Source organism: Mchenga conophoros, linkage group LG19 (assembly GCF_057382185.1).
Source record: "Mchenga conophoros isolate Kocher_MC1m ecotype Shallow Benthic linkage group LG19, M_conophoros_male_GT1.1, whole genome shotgun sequence".
In the NCBI taxonomy this organism is placed as follows: domain Eukaryota; kingdom Metazoa; phylum Chordata; class Actinopteri; order Cichliformes; family Cichlidae; genus Mchenga; species Mchenga conophoros.
The window spans coordinates 9,861,590-9,879,008 of NC_140544.1; the positions used below are offsets into that span (position 1 = coordinate 9,861,590).

The 17,419-nt window shown below is 43.7% G+C and overlaps 2 protein-coding genes across 2 annotated transcripts in view; one reads left to right on the plus strand and one right to left on the minus strand.

Annotated features, from left to right (window-relative positions):
* pxdn (peroxidasin) overlaps positions 1–17,419 on the plus strand; it is a 55,591-nt gene that overhangs the window by 36,800 nt on the left and 1,372 nt on the right. The window lies entirely within an intron of this gene.
* Positions 9,110–15,773, minus strand: ccr6b (chemokine (C-C motif) receptor 6b). Its single transcript, XM_085256943.1, has 2 exons — positions 15,611–15,773; positions 9,110–10,984 (listed from the first exon to the last, which is right to left on the minus strand). Exon 2 carries the CDS (start codon positions 10,973–10,975, stop codon positions 9,872–9,874), a length of 1,104 nt encoding a protein of 367 aa, XP_085113069.1. The 5' UTR covers positions 10,976–10,984; positions 15,611–15,773; the 3' UTR covers positions 9,110–9,871.

The following is a 17,419-nucleotide window of genomic DNA, read 5'->3' on the forward strand; positions in this document are numbered from 1 at the left end:
AACAACAGCATCTAAACTATGTGCAGACAAGCAGAAAGCAGCTGTGAGGGATGTTTGCAAGGTGAGTAATATTAGCAGCTTCAGACTGCTGGCCACATGTGGGTTGAAGTAAATGAACTCTGCTCTGGGAGTTGTCTCGTTGAACTCTACGCCTGGTCTTCCACGCTTCTCCCCACAGACTCGGCTCTGGCAGCCGGACCGGAGTGGACAGAGCCTCTGGAAGGAAAACCGGACAGGGAAATGAGGTTTCCAGTGCTGCACAGATAAAAGAGCCTCAATCTTTGGCAGGAAAACACATTATCGCCCTGACAACAAGGGACCTGGCTCACTTGGAGATCCAAACAGGAATACACACATGGACTGTGTCTGGTTGTTTCCTTGTCTGCTGCAGAGTTTAACATGAAAGCCAAAGGTCCAGACTGAGCGATTCAGAGAGAGGTGGAAAATCTGATTATGTAAGTGTTGTGGACGGGCTAGATTAGACCAGCACGTCTCACACACACACTCAGCAAAGCAATGCAGACCTACAAAATCTAAAGCAACCCTGAGATCTGGATCGCCATACAGTGTGTGTCAGAGTTTGAGGCAGAGCACTGGAGCTAAACTTCAGGGTTTGGAAAGGACACGAGTCTGCAGCTGCACAGTCCTGGCTACCCGGCGAGCCGCCTGCTTCCCACTCATCACATACTGGAATTTCATTTAGGCAATTGGCCCTCAGCGATGCACCTCTCGCTCGCCAAGGTGGGGGATTCTTTCCCCTCGCTAATAGAACGTCATTCTCATTTCCAGAGCGGGGCGGATGAAAGCCAGAGAAGTGGTGTCCTGCTGAGGGAAAATGGGTTTTGCATCCCAGCACTCAAAGGACTGCGGTGATGGCTTGTGACCCCCGGTGGGTAGGAAGTGTCATGAGATGGATTCCCGCTAGCGTTTTTGGCTCTGACACATGAGGCAGAGAGTTTACAGGGCAGGTGTTTGCATAAAGCAACTGCTGAAATCACAAGAGATGCAGTTTAATGTGCTTCACCAAGTTATTAAGAATTACAGGCGCTTTATTTCATGCAGACGTAATCTTAGTCCTGCTGGAGGCACGGGGGGGATCTTTTTGAGAGCTCGTGGACTTGCAGCTTCCTGTGAGCGTCCTGCCAGAGTCCAGACAAGCAAACTGTAAGCAGGTCTGTGCTGATGGACTGCAGCTGAGTGTTTATCTTTTCAACAGCTTTTCAAAAGCTCCACACTCTCAACTCTCGTCTCTCCCCTTGTTGACATGAGCGACCCGCCCATTTCCTGCCTGTATGTTCACTTTATTCTGGTTTATTACTTTTAGTCTATTGATGTCATAATGTCATTAGTTATACGACAGCTTTGTTGGAGTTTGCTTCTGCTGCCTTGAAGTAGATCAAACGTTTATTTCAGGTTTACAAAAATACATGTAAATCATCACGATACCATGTGTATGAAGTGTAATCACAAAACTGTGAAAATACGTCTATAAAAGTCAAAAACCTGAAACCTGACCATGAGGTGCTGGCCTGTCACTGGAGCATGCTCAGTTAGAGACTGAGGCTACCCATAATGCACCAGTAAAAAACAAAGGAAAGCAAGCAACCAACACAATCACTCCCCACATGAATCACTCATCACATCTCTCGGCCTGTGACCTGTCCCACTTCCTGAAAACGAAACTCAAACTGGAGGATCAACGGTTTGACTCGCGGGAGGCGGTCGAGCATCCGTCACAGAGAGAAGAGTACAAGAATACACAGCAGGACTGCAGGAAACAGTTCACACTGCGAGGACGCGCTGATGTGCAGCGTAGTCTTCCTGCACACGGAGTGAACCTGGATGAAACTGGTGGTTGGGTTCAGACTCGCGCTGTGATTCTTGTCCTGAGAATTCTAGCTGCAGACGCCATGAGTGGGCGTGTGCTCCGGTCCTATCTGCCCGCCTGACTCGTCTCTGTGGTCACAACAAACTGGACATATCTTTAGGTGCTGGTTCAGAGCCAGGTCTGCCTCACTGCCTTAGTGAACAGATTATAATCACGAGCAGATGTTGGAATCTAAAGGCTGCATCTGCTGTGTATTGGTTCCTGTGGGAGCCCATCCCGTAGCCACTCACATGAGTCACTCAGACTCTGTGTACAGGCTTTTTACAGGTTCCAGGTTTAAAACCAAGAACCCATCAGTCAGGGAGCAAATCTGCTGTGAGCCCCACAGAAAAGTTCTCATCCTTCCTGTAAATGTTCAGATGTTCTGACTTCAGTGCACAGATTATTAGTCACCTGTGCTGCAGTGCTGAATGCAGGATTGGGCAGATTTTACTAAGACTGCATGTAAAGTTCATAAGCAAGCTTCACTCTAAATGCTTGCGTGCTTATCTGCCAGCGTTAACGATGGCAATCCAGAGCTATCGTAATGGGAGACAGTGACGAGGAAATGTTTGCATGCTCAGTGGAAAAGTTGTGCTCATCAAACCTGGCAGAGAGCTTATTGGCCTCATTTGCAGTAACTGCCTCTCAGGAGGTCTCTGTGGAGCTTCAGCCTGATGTCCTCAACGTTTCTGTTTGTATCACATCTACTGTGATGTTAGCATCAGCAGCTAACTGCTAACAAAGCATCTTTTCATTCAGCATGATTACTTCCTGTTCTTTGTGTCCAGTGTGCTTTGGACTGGACTTAATTCATTCAGTGGCAGTGATACTCAGAAAACACGAGGCATGTTTGACTCATTTATTCCTTCCAGCTGCTCGATGATCTTCGATATGTTTGTGAAATTCGTGTTTTTGTCCTGAGCGCTCGCCTCGAGCGCTTTAAAAAAAGTGAAGCAAGCACCTCCTTATGTCAAACGGCAGCCTTCCATATTTAGACTCGTGAATCTGAGAGGATGCTCACGTTGATAAGTATGGCTGCTTTACACGCACAAAGACCTCAGTTTTATTTATAACTGGTAACAGATGGGACCACCACAAATATGCATCTTGCACAGAGGCGCCATCAGCAGCAGAAAAGGTAATCCTAACAAGCTACTGCAGATGTGTTCAGGCATCGTATCCTCAAATAAAAGTGTCGTCTTAACACTGGAAGCATCGTGCATACATGACATAATGATTCCTGTGCACTGGAGGGGATGGGATGGCAAACAATGTTATTTATGTACAGTCACAGCCGAAATAATCAGCACCCCTGAAATCTTTCCAGAAAAAGCACCATTTCTCCCAGAATATTGTTACAGTTACAAATGTTTTGGTTTACACTTTATTTCGTTTATTTGCATTTGATCAAAAAACCCCAAAAGAACAAAAGTCACATTTGAAGCGTTTCACACAGAACTCGGGCTGGACAAAATTATTGGCATCTTTTCAATATTGTTGGTGAATTGTCTTATGTCAAGCGTATGACGCTTGTTTGAAATCACCTGTGGCAGGAAACAGGTGCTGGCAATGAAGCAATCACACCTGAAGCCAGTAGTAGCGTGAGTGTGCTGCACGGAGGACAGAAAGGAGAGCAGAGAGCTGTCTGAGGACTTGAGAACAAAATATGATTTTTTTTTTTAAACTTTTGCTCACTTTAGGTTCAGGAACATTTCATCACTTGGTGTAAAAAGATTTCCTTACAGGCAGTAAACTGCTCATTGGGCCATGATGAGCTGAGAGTGACAGATTTGTCTCTGTTGCTCATGCTAAAGCACACGGCAGCACTACCTGCTGCCCCGCTGGCTGGTGCTGCTCTCAGTCCCTGAACTCGGACCCACTTTCATCACATCTCCTGCAGACACGAGTGGCTCCGGATGAACTCCACCACACTGCCCTGCATGTTGAAAACAGATGCTGAAAGGGTTGAAGCCTGTGTGGCGTTGCTGCATTAGTCTGTGTGAAAGTGAAGGCTGGGTTGTTTGTTCCTCTTTCCTCCTCAGTCTCTGATTTCATTCTCAGCTTTGCTCTTTTCAGCTTCCAGCGTTTAAGTTACACAAATTAGATTTACAGCTGTAACTCGACGCCAAATAGAGTGCTACATATGACCCCCCTCCCACCAGGGGGAGTCTTTCCCCCCTTATGAAAATACCAAACTGCTTTCCCAGGTCTGTAAAGTGTGATTGCCTAAGCAGAGTGTCTCCTGTGGCTGAAACGCAGACACAGATAAGAGGAGGTTTGATCGTCAGTGTTCTCCAGGTTAGATACGATTATTTCAGGCGTGTGAGTGCTGGGCAGAGTAACGGTTGCTGATAGAGAGCCAAGCATGTGAGGACTGGCCGAGTGCCTTGCTGGCAGATGACTGACTGGCAGATGGGATGACTCGGTGCGTGACTGACTGATCGGCCCGCTGGTTGATTTGCCCGCATTCCTCGGTGGACGCCAGCGGGGTACAGTCTGACCCAGCGTGATAATCCTCTCCTCGCCTCCAGGACCCCCTAATCGGCCCTCCTTCAGGCATAAAATGGGCCAAGCACACACTGGAGGAATGTATGTTCACAGGCACACAAACACAGACTGTGACGCCAAAAAGAACCATCTGTCTGCATCTCTTAAAAAAGAAAGATAAATGACCTGTCTGCAGCTTTCTTCACAGAGCCTGGGAGAAAATAAAACTCTAAATCAGCAAAACCACTGAGAGACACTTGGATGCACGAGGAATCAAAACGAATGCATGTTGGTTTTCATCGATGGAGTTCATCTGCGACCGTATCTCTGAGGCCTGTCGGCGCTGACGGGCTGATGTCAGGTGCTCAGTGGGGGGGGGTGTCTGCAGCTCAGGGTGTTGCCCCTCGGTTGACTACATGACAGCGTGTTAGCATACAAAGACTTGGACATGTCTCCTGGTCCTGGTCTCAGGGTTTGAGTTCTGCACTCCTGATTGATGCGATTGAGTTTCTGTTTGGATTTCTTGGCTGTTTCAGTGCTCGCGGCTGTTTGTTCACTTGGCTTTTCACGTCTTGTTTGAGGTTTTTCTTCATACTTTGTGTTTCTGTGCCCAGCCGTGCTGCTCTTGGCCCTCACCTGTGTCTAGTCTTCAGTCAGTTCTCTGCATGTTCTCCATATTTCGCCCCGTTTCTTCAGCTCTTTGTCAAAACTTCAGTTTGTTTCGCTGAAGTCGTGCCCTGTTTGTGTGTGATATTCTGTTTCCTTTGGTACTTTGTTGGTGGATATTTGTCTTTGTCTCGTCTTCACACACCTTTGTGTGACACCACGGTGGAGGCTCAAAGAGTTTGGGGTCTTTTACTAATCTGTTGAAATCGCTCTCAGAGATCTAAAAGTGAAAAAATATTCATACGCAGATGATAAGACACTTTTTTTGTTTTTACTTTCTTAAAGATTTGACACCATGACAGCCTCCGCTGTGGTGTACACACAGCAGACCTCAAACGTAAGGACCAGGGTGTGGATCCATCTCTCCGTCAGACCTGTTCCTCGGATCTTCAGTTCAGTTCTTGTGTCATTTTCATACATCAGCCTTTGCTCCTGTTTCCCTTCATTAAGATTGACTTGCTGACAGCCGTCCTTCACTGAGAGAGTTTCTGATGAAGCTAGGGTCAGGGGTTAGGGTTCACTAACCCAGGCTTCAATGAACAGAAGATGATCGGCTGAAGGTCCAGATCATCTCTCAGGGCCTCCGTCAGGTTTCTGCTGGATCTTTTGCTCTTTTCTAAAGAACGTACTTTCAGATTCGTCAGCTGTAGATAATTGTTCTCAGGCCTTTTCTCCACAAGTTTTCAGTTCTTCAGGAATCACCCTGTTGGTGCAAAAAATATGCTGTTTCACTGTGTTATCTTTGGGATTTTTAAAAAAAATGCAACTAAAGAACGGTGAATAAATGTGTTTGTGTGACAGGCTGCTGATGACAAAGAGGCCAAAGATGCAGCTCTAAGCTAAGCTGTGACAACACAACACTGGAATGATTCATAGCTCAAAAACACTCCTCTGAAAACGTTCAGATACAAGTGAACAACATCTGGAAATGAGTGAAAAACAGCCAATGTCCAAAAACACCATTGAAAGACTTCAAAAATTGCATTTTTGTTTACAGCACAGTCGCCCCCTGCTGGACATGAGAGAAAAATACAGGTTTAAGGTACTATGGCACTGGCTTCACTTTTGTAATCCGTGTAAGAAATGTTGCACGTCTCCAAATTTAACTTCTAATCAACCAGCAAAGGAACTCAAAGTGTTATTAGCTGTGATTTGTCTCATTTAACCAGGTGTAGATTTGCTAACTAGGACCAGTGCAGCCAGGGCCGGCCCGTGGCATAGGCCGTATAGGCAAATGCTAAGGGCGCCGTCCATCAGGGGGCGCCACGCCAGTGCCACAAATGTTGAAAAAAAAAAAAAAAGTTGGTACTATTATTTCTAAATACAAAAAATAATCCCACGTTAATTAAAATGCAAAGTAAAGCTTATTTAATAGAAATATTATTTGTTACAACATTACACTACACTGCTGATGTAGGGGGGCGCCACCTAAAATCTTGCCTAGGGCGCCAGATTGGTTAGGGCCGTTTCTGAGTGCAGCTCCAGTTAAAGCTCACAGATAACCAAATGAGCCCCCACGATGCGTCAGTGACGACTCCTGAGAGAATCACTCAGCTGTAAGAGAGAAACCAGTGCTTTCGTTATCAGGTACCAGATGTTTTGACGTTCCTCATGAAAAGGCCGCACAGGAGAGACCTCTCTGAGGCCCTGAGGTATCTATCTATCTCAGCTCATCCATAATAACTGAAAAACATAAAACGAGTCATCTGGAATGAGCCCGGGGCTGATGGGCTCTCTCAGTCAACACGCTAACGTTTTACAAGCTGCCATTTCTGTGACGAGAGGTGGATGCTCATAAATCAGCTGATGCTGTGAGTCCTGACCGCAGAGACCGCTGCCGTTCCCTGCGTAGACGCTCCTCACATCCATGAAACTACCAACAAAGCTAGGCATGCAGTAATGATCCTATCCTGCCCCCTGGTGGTCGTATGTATGTATGCATGTAAGCGGACAGCCCGCAGTGGCTGCAGCTGCGTTTTTCTACAGTGCATGTGTCTGCTTGTTAGAAGCAAAGCAGTGGAAAAAGAAAAAGGAGCCGTCAATTCTACATGTGCTCCAGTCATGTATTTCTCTGCAATTACAGACTCTGTGTAAACATCTTGGTATCAAAGTAAAGCGAACGCTTGTGAGATTTCTTTAGAGGTGTAAATATTACAGCAGAAGTTACTGTGTCAAAGTTACCGAGGCTGGAGCAAAAAGAAGTAAGAATATTTTTTATCACCTAATTTGTTTGTATTATATTGGTTATAAACTCTTTGAAAATATGCACAGTGGACAATAAACTCCAGGAAACCACATATGAGCATCATCTGTGCAAACACAGAAATTACACAGTGGGTTTAATGAGGACACAGGCCGGCGTTTGGCACATTGTGACACATCTGTGAGTAGAAATTTCTGTTGAACAGCAGAAATGATTGAACTTTATTTACAGGCCTAAAAAATGTTTGTTGTTTGAATATTTTTTGAAGAATTACCAACACTCTCAGTATGATGGGATGGTTGACGTTGTGCCCCAGAGTTGATTAAATAGGCTGAACTTCGGCTTCTATTGGCTGATTTGCATGGCTGACAGTAGAATCACAGTAACGTCACTACATTTACATCAGTCCCACAAGTCAAAAGTTGCAAGGTGAGAAAAACGTGCTGTAAAATTTACAACAATTTACGACTCTCTAACTGGGCTGGAAATGGCGATTTGATGTGAACGGCTCTGTGTTGGTGTCCAAGGTGGAGGCCTCACAGAAGGGTCGTAGCAGTTTTGTGGAATCGCTTCATGTTGTAGTTTATCGAACGTGAAACGTCTGCGGTTCGGAGCGTAATGAAAGCGTTGTCTGATTTGTGACGTTCGCTCCAGTAAATCTGAGCTTCGGTTGTATTTTGTTTCCATACAGTTGGTGAAATGATGCTCTTTTAATTGTTTGTTATTTTACCTGTTTGATGGTCGTAGAAATATTTTTATGAGCTTTTATTTGAGATTCAGGGTTTTTGTGGCTCCCACACGACTGTATTTACATAACAGGTCACACAGACGCAGTCACCTTTGTCTGGATCGAACAAACAAAGCCTGGATGTAGTTATGTGACCGTGTAAGGATTGAGAAGCTATGGGTAAAACTTTAACAGTAATAATTCAACAGTGTTACTAGTGCACATTTGCCTGTACTGTAGTAATGTGTTCACAGTTCATGCTGATGCAGCAGCTTCCAGCAGAGCGCTGCCATTGTTCAAGCGTGGACTGATCTTGTTGTTATAGAGGTTTCTGGAGCAGTGACTGACACAGTTTGGAGTTTCAGTTTTAGGTCAGCCAGCGTTTGATAGAGTGCTTTATGTCTGAGGTACAGCTGTTCAAACACACAGTCTAACACTTTGTGATACTTTTTAAAGGTTTTACACATTTTTCTGGTCAGTACGGCAGCTTTGTCCTCAGTGTTTTTTATCTCTATGGAAACTTTGCAGAGGAACTACAAACGCCAGCACAGATTTTGACTGAAACTAATTTAGTGTATTAGAGACACAGTTTCCTGCTCCAGTGATCATAATTTCTCCATTAATGACAGTTTCATGTGTCATTTCCTGTCCTGAGGCCTTTACGTGGCACAAACAATGACATGTGAGGTACAACATGAACTCACACATCAGTGCTCAATAAAATGTTTTATGTGTGCTTTCAAAAGTCTGACCTGCGCAGAGGTCCCTGTCCTCCACAGCAGGCTGCAGGAGCATGAAACAGCTGGATTATTGAGCACACTATCTGTGCTCGTGTCTGTAGCCTGTGAAACCTCTGCTTATCAGCACATCTGAGAAAGTCATTGTTGGAAACTGCACACGGTGTCACAATCTGCTGCCACACTTCTCTTTTCACTGTTAATCTGATCTACATCTAGTTTTCCCATCTTCCTGTTTCTCCAAAGCCCAGTTTAGCTGTGGTGTTCCCCAGAGCCCCGTGCTCGGCCCACTGCTCTGCTCGGGTTACCCACTTCCTCTCAGACATGATACTCAGAACTGTACGATGATATCTATCCACAGAGAAACCACGCACACAATATCTTAAAAATACATTTTAGTCTGCAAACTTTTGGCACATCCAGTTAAATTAATAATTAATATTGATTAAAACCCTGATATTTTCATACAGTTTTATTCAGATAATGCAAAAACAAAACAAAACACAGGTCTACAAAATGCCAAATATTAAAAACAGCAGGGCAGGTGTACAGCATGCTTCAAGAAAAGAAGATGAGGTTCAAGTGACAGTTATGGGAAGATCCAGAAAATGAAGAAGTTTAGCTTCTTATCTTTAAAAACAGCAGATTTAATCATCATACACAAAAAAGAAGCTCCTGCTGGTGACACGAGAACAGGAATAAATGCCTCGACTGTAATACCAAATTATTCCAACAGGGCGCTTCATTCTCAGATTGCAGGATTATGTGTTTACATGTTCATGTCACAGAAAACCGACCTCGATGTCCCAAACATCCAAACCTGCCCGTTAAAAAAAGTACATTATGTTTAGTTCAGTTAGAGATGCGGTTTATAGCATCAAACTTCATTAGCAAAGAGTACAGTTGCAACCTGCACGACACAGTTACTTCTAAATCACAAGAACAATACGTGAAGTCAAAGCGTGAGATTCTGCTGCTGTGTTTTTAGTTTGATGGATAATAAGCTGCTGTGGTCACCTGTGTTTCTGAGGACAGCTGTTGGACTTGATGTCGAGTTTTGTGTCATATAAACTGGATGCAGTAGATGAGAACATCTCACAGTCTCTATGATTAAAGCACAGTTTCATAGCAAAGCTTGAGAGCGATGAGCGCCAGACTGATTTCCCTTTATAGCTGAAGTGTTAAGCGCTGAATGACGACATGTTGTTGGAGCCTTCCGACAACTTCAGCCCTGACACGCAGATCTCGGACGTGCCACGTGACGAGCGAGCGGTGTAGATGTACCTTTTGCTGAAGCACCAGAGGTCCAGCATGATCTGGCGGAAGTGGTTCCTGAACTTGACCCCGACGAAGGCGTAGAGGAAGGGATTGAGACAGCAGTGCAGGTAAGCGACGGTCCTGCAGATGTTGAGAAATTTGAGTTTAAGGTTCTCGGCGTCGCAGCTCCTCTGCTTGAACAGAGACAGCATGTGGATCAGCAGGGTCACGTTGTACGGAAGATGGCAGACGATGAAGACAGCAACGACCGCCAACACCACCCGGACGGCCTTGTGCCGCTGGTTGCTCTGCGCCCTCAGCAGTGTGTAGATGATGCAGGAGTAGCAGAACGCCATCATGCACAGTGGCAGCAGGAAGCCAACAGCCATCTGGAGGCTGGGTACCAGCAGCTTCACGAGCGCCGCAGTTTCAGTCTGGTTGAAAGACATCTGACACATCACGGTGACGCGGTCAGACCCCGGGGAGTTATCTTCAGAGGGTTCAGTGTAGATGAGCGTGGGGAGAGTTAACGCCACTGCAAACACCCAAACCGCCAAGCAGATCAGGCGGCTGTAGACGAGGGCACGGGAGCGCGTCCCAAAGGAGCGCGTCGCCCGAACAATCGCGATGTACCGATCGCAGCTGATACAGGCGAGCAGCAGCATGCCGCTGTAGAGGTTAATGCTGTAGGACGACCGGAGCACCTTACAGGCCACCCTGCCCATCGACCAATCGTGCTGCTCGTTGTATATGACGAACGGAAGTGTAGCCACGAAGATCAGGTCGGCCACGGCCATGTTGAAGAGGTAGACGTCCGTCATGGTCTTGGTTCTCTTGTAGAAGCTGTAAGTCACCATCACCAGGACGTTGCCAATCAGGCCGAATCCGCAGATGATGGAGTGGATCAAAGTCTGGGTGATGACCTCACTGGCGTCAGGATCCATGATGCAGAAGCCGTCGTCATCGATATATGTCTCAGTACCGTTGTCATAGTCACCGAATGTCGCGTTTGCAGGACTCTCCGTCATGTTTGCGACCTGGAGAAGAAAAGAAACATGATGAGTGAAGCACTGACTGGAGACATTTGCAGAAGGACCTGAAACACGCTGTCAGTGAAGCTTTGATCATGTGATGTTGTTCAGGTTGAGCAATGAGAAAAGAGACTTCAGAGAGGATCTCCGGCCTCCATTGTTCCCAGTAGATCTGACGTGTTATTTAATGCTCCACCGCTCACAGAAACCAGACGTTGTACATTGTAAAAAACGCTTGTTTATAAAGAATTAAAACACATAAATTGTGAATGTTTCCTGAAAGCTGTCCAGCTGCTGCGCTGCCTGGGTTCACCGTCCTGGAGCCGACCTTTCTCGTGTCTTTGGGTCAGTCATGTTGACATCAAGGATCCCTCCAGCGTGAAGTGTCTGACGTGCTACATGAGCTGAAGCCGCGGCGTCTGCTTCCACCAGTCAGTGAAGGTCTCGCAGTCACATGTGGGTGTTTTGGTCTGTGCCTCTAATAGCTTCCTGTTTCTGCCACGTATCCACGTAAAGCCGCCACAGCAGCTCCGACCTTAAACTTCAGCACAGTGTCTTTGGTGGTTTTTGTGTTCCTGTCTGCTCTGTGCCACATAACGATCTCTTCTCCAGATGAGTCTGTCTCATCCATTTAACAGCAAACTCAGCAGAACGAGTCTGAGACGCAGATGCAAAAGTTTCAGGACACTGAAGTTGTAAAAGTTTACACACCGCCTGATTTCTAAATGTATGATCGTGTGACGAATAATATTGTAATAATAATTTTTAACATTGAACCAATTTTAATTTGAATCAGATCCTTTGATTTGAAGGAAAACTTTGTAACATCAGTTGTGTTGGGTAGTTTGTGATGTGATTCTCACAAACAGCTGAATTACTGTGATTTCTGTCCTGATCTAAAGCTGCAGTTTTACTTCCAGATGTAGAAATCTGTGGTGCCAAAAAAAAAGCCAAAATTAATCATCTGTGTGATGACACCAAAGGAAAGCCCTGTGCCATCATTAGAAAGCAGGTTTGACCTCTGACAGACCACTGCGCTGTCTGATGAAAGAAGATATGAAGAGTTCAGCACCAACAATACAAATCAATCCAGCACAGCGTGCACCCTGCACACACCGGGGGTTGAGACTCCTCACACCTTTTCTGGTGGTTTCAGAAAATAAACCATCGTTCTGTGTCAGCTGTTCCTCTGGTTATGAATGACCCACTTTCAGCCCGAGGCGACGCCTGCACAGGTACGCCGTGCTTTGTGCTTCGCTTAGAAAATGATCCGATTGTTATCAGAGGGCATCTCAGATGTAATGAGGTCAAAAAACAAACACTAAGAGCCAAACTGAAGTGAGAAAATCACAAAAAAGGGAGTGCAGAGGCTTTGTGTCTGCAGAACTGCACTTTTTTGCATTGTTCAAACACAAACGAAGATTCTCTGAATCAGATTCTGATTTCTGAAGAAGCCGGCGAGCTCTAACCTCCAGTCCGGATAACATTTCATTCACTCGTTAATTTATTTATTTGTCAATAAAACTATGCTGTTGGATGAGAAGTTAAAATCGGTCTAGATGCAGACAAACCAAATATAATGATGTCAAATCCAAACAGTCAGAATCTTCACAGACTGGCTTTTACTGCTGAGTTTAACTGTTTAGTATTTAGTATTTATTTATTTATTGTCATTGTCAGAGAACAATGAAATTGTTGGGTCAATTTTAGAGTTTTTATGCTTCATTTCAGTTTGTGGCTGTGAGGTCGTCACATCTGTGGCTGTAAAACTGTTTCAGAGCTCGTTTGAATCATTACTAACATAAAAAACAAGATCAGATTTATTATTGTTATTGTTGAGAATCAGAGGAACTAACGTGATGAGCTAAACGTGTGGATAAAATGTAACAGTTTCAGATTCACTGAATCTAGATTTTATCACCTCGCTGTTAAATTTTGTGCTTTTTCCAGGAGAAATCTTTAAACTATTTTTAGTAAAAAAAATAAATTTTGAAGTTTTTTTTTTTAATAAAGCATTTTTACTTGAGATCAAACCAGGCCACACGTGGGCCGTGACCTACAGACAGTGTGTCACCTTGATGAGATTAAAGTACCTCATTTGACCTTCTTTGAAATCCTTTCGCAGAATTAAATCATCTAAGACTTCAAACGTCACTTCTTAAACACGACGACTCAGAACTGTTCACAGTTTTTCTGATCTGAGCTGATATAAAGCAGCGAGGGTGGGAGAGTGTGAGAGGCAGAGGAGGATGAAGGGAGGAAGATGGAGGGCAGCGCGTACAGACAGTCCTAACCCATATAAAAAGCAGAGGACATGCAAAGTGTGAGATTAAAATGTCTCACTTTTGATGCATTCATGAACGTGGGTCTGTGCAAGGATCCGTCTGCAGGCTTTGAAGCTGTTTCCCACATGAGCTCGTTCATTGTGTCTTTGAACAACGTGTGATTACAAAGCTGCTAAAATACAGATAATTAAACAGGAAAAGTTTCATTTTTAGTTCCTCTCCACCAACAGTAGTGTTTGAGTTAAACATGCCTGTAACAAAAATAAGCCCACATAACAACAACAACAACAACAACAACAACAATAATAATAATAATAATAATAATAATAATAATAATAATTATTATTATTATTATTATTATTATTATTAATCCCAGAAATTACATGAAATGAAAACTAAAACTTATAAAGCAACTAAATCAAAAAAATCTGTTTAAATTTAACTAAAAAAATCCAACATGATAATAATTCTGCTTGTTCAGCTGTTTATAATGAAAACAGCAGGAAACGGAGAGAGCTGACCTTCAAAGTAAAAACTTTTAAGCAGCATTAATAATTAATATTATGTGTTGTTTCTTTGTTAAATTTTAATTCATTGATCTGAGGAGACTCCTGTGGGTCCTGAGGTCAGGGCCCAGCAGTCACTGGGACGCCGGCTCACATATTTCACACCTTTTCACACTTCCCACCAAATTAAAATGCTATGTTTAACACATGAAGCTTTACATGGACATGATAATAATAATATTTAAGTGTGGGCTGAGTGTGCCGGTGCTCTGGTTTCCTCCTGCAGGCCACAGACTTGCATGTAGGGTTAATTAGTGGCTGTAAATTAGCTGCAGGTGTGACTCGTCTGTAATCTGAGGTCCAGCTCTGCTTTTACTTCACGTGTTTGTAGAATTGCTGTAACACGTTTCTGTAGCTGCGTTAACAATGAAGCCTCTGCAGCGCCGTCATTAGTCTGACTGACTGTGTCTGTCTCCTAATGTGTGGTTTGCCAATAAGACAGTTTTGGTGCATTGGTGAGGTTTGAAAGTTGAGTTTGGGGTTTAGAGATTTGAGTCACAGCAGTTGTGGAAAAACCATCAAAGCAGATAGAAACGAGGGATGGAAAGAGTTTGGGCGAGCGAGAAGGCGTCAGTTATTTCACATGAAATCAGAGCGCGATGGATCCGTACGAGAGGAGGAAGCATCAGGACAACTTAATGTTCCAGTCACTTGTCCTCGTTTGCTTTTTCCTCACACAGCATTCGTGCTTCTTATAATTATGATAGATGACACAAAAAAACAAGGTCATGGCTCCTCCCACCCGAACGCCTCAGAATCTTTTTTTTTTTAGGTACATTAACTCGTTTTTTTAATGAAGCATTATTATTATTGTTTTAATGAAACATTGCTACACTTTACTTTCATACTGTGGATGTTTTCTGAGTTCCAGGCCCTGAAATCCACAGCCAGTGGGTTCAGATTTAAGCATTGAAAAAAAATTCCAGCATTTTTTAACAATGTCACAAATCCATCAGATGTTCACATGAAATGTTCAAAGCTGAGAAACACATTGAAGCTCTGTTTAAAAACCAAAGTGTTGGAGCCACAAGAGTCCAGAGCTACAGATGGTTTTCGCTGACAGGCCGTGAGCATCGGTATAAATAAACTGCAGCGGTTTGATATCTGTGACACAGAGGAGCAGAAACCAACCTCAGTGTCCTGATGTTTGATCTGTTTCTGATAAATCACAGTGCATTCTGGGTAAACCTTCGAGGCTCGTATTAGCATGTGGAGCAGGTAGCAGTCAGATTAATCTGTATTTGACCCCACGATCGTCTTAATTACGTGATTACCTGATATGTATCGTTCTGTTTCTGGAATGAGGAGGCAGGACATGGATGCTGTTTTCACAGCTTTGAGGAAACACATTTAAGTTCTGAGTAAATGGACCCTGCAGCGCCGCGATAAAGACACAAACAAGAACTTGAACTTCTTTAAAAACCTGCCGTGAGGAACAAATGTGACAGGCTGATATTGCTCTCACTTTACCTCTTTCAGTTCTCACTAACCTCAGTGAGGCTGTTATTAATGAGAAAGGCAGTAAAGAAAAGACAACACCTTTCTAAAAATGCAAACTGGGAACAAACAGGGTTTCATGTTTTTGCAGAACTGGCAGTTCTCCAAATATGAAATAATATCTGTGAAAGGCATTTTATCCTTTAAAGTCTGATCATTTCTTTAAAACTTTAAAATTAATTCTGTGTTGCATCTAAACAAACGTTTCTTTAGATGCAGCACAGTGAAAACAGACACACTAAAATCACAATGCAGTGAGACAGTAAAGTGTAGAGCATGCATACCTTGCAGAGCGTTCTCCCTGAGCCGATATTTTTCTGACTCCTGACAGAGCGGCGGCTCTTTAACAGCTCCTCGCTCTGTGTGGGTAAGAAGACGGTGATGGCACCACAAAGAACAAAACCTCAAAGCAGGCGCAGTCAAAGCCACGTTCTCTCGGGCTCGATGACTGTGAAAAGCTCCTCTGATCTTCGCACTCACACGGAGCTTCCTTATCTGATGGTTTGATCAGCAAAGCCGTCACCAGCCGCGTGGGGACGTTCTCCCTACGCGATTTACCCGCCCCCACAAAGGTCACGTCTGACACGAAGGATTTCTCTTTTTTGTGGGAAACTGTAACATTTGATTTGCTGGCTTTATTTAAAAATGCTAATCTGTTGCCTTAAAACAAACAAACAACAACTTTAGAGTTATGAGATACATTAGTTAAATAAACCCGGCCTAGATTTGGAAGGAGAACCCACAATATTTGCATTGTGTGTCATCCGTGTGCTCCATACACCGCACTGTTACAGTAACACCAGTGACAGTGGTTTGTTACAGTAATAGTAAAAATAAAGTACACCTTTCCTCTATTCTGAGGTCTTTACATATCAGGGAATCATGAAATTCATCCTTTATCAAACACAGCAAGAACGATCTTCTTTGGACAGACGAGACCAGCGTGCAGATGTTTGCAACACCAGGCCTGATGTGAGTCATAAATCCTGTGTACATCAAAGTAGTATTTACTCATCTGTGAGGTCGTCTGTTCCACAGCTACAACTGGGACCAAACTGGGACCAAACAATCAACAGAACAATGATCCCACACAGAGGAAATCTAAAAAGCATTTCTGGGATTTTTATTAGTTATTTATTAACAGCATTATCAGTGGAAAACAGGTAAATGTACAAATAAATACTGGATACCAAATCAAACATCCAGAAGAATCCAAGTTTCTTTCTTTCTGTATTTTTAATACAGTTTTACATAATATAACATGTTATACTTTATTTAATAAAATAAATTCCATTCAAAATAACAGTTAATAAGTAAATAAACTTCAAAACATTTGAGGTTTTTGCAGGAAGTTTGCCTCCATCTCTGTTGTTTTCTAACTTTGAACAGAAACTGATGATGTCAGACGTCAGCTGCAGGTTTTCTGGGAGTTTGAGAGCAAAGCTGAACTTTATTTCTCTGTATTTACGGGATAATATCTGAGACAACAATCAGAGATTGCTCCACAAAGCACCAAGTTCACCAAACTCTAACTTTTAACTCAGAGTTTCCAGTTTCACAGAAACGCATGTAGGTGACAGGACAGATTCACTGTGGCAACGGGTAAACAACGAGCAGAGCTTCAGGGAACTGAGGAAGATGAAGACGATCAATGTGGGGCATCATCATCACTCAGTCACCATCTGGCCAACTTGTAGATTATAGATAAAACTGCAGTTCTGCCAAATTTCACATCTGAGTTTTAAATCCAAAGATTCAGCTTCACAGGGATGAAGAGCAGGTGGAAAAAACTGGAGATAATAATACGAATCAAACAGATGAGGCCGAGTTTACTGACAGACCTGTGATATTAATGTCAGTCAGATATTCACAACATCACCTGTGATTATTTTCCATCCCTGTAACTGATCACAACCCAGTAAACGATTGATCACTGATCAGCGTGTGCTCCGTGTTTAGATTTAGATTTCTCTGTGTGAATGTTCACTGCAGTGCGTCTCCTGTTTCCTCTCCTGCTGCTGTTTGTGGCTCCAAAACAAACTGACAGTATTTGGTAGTGAAATGGCGCCACCTCGTGTCTATGCGATGCATTT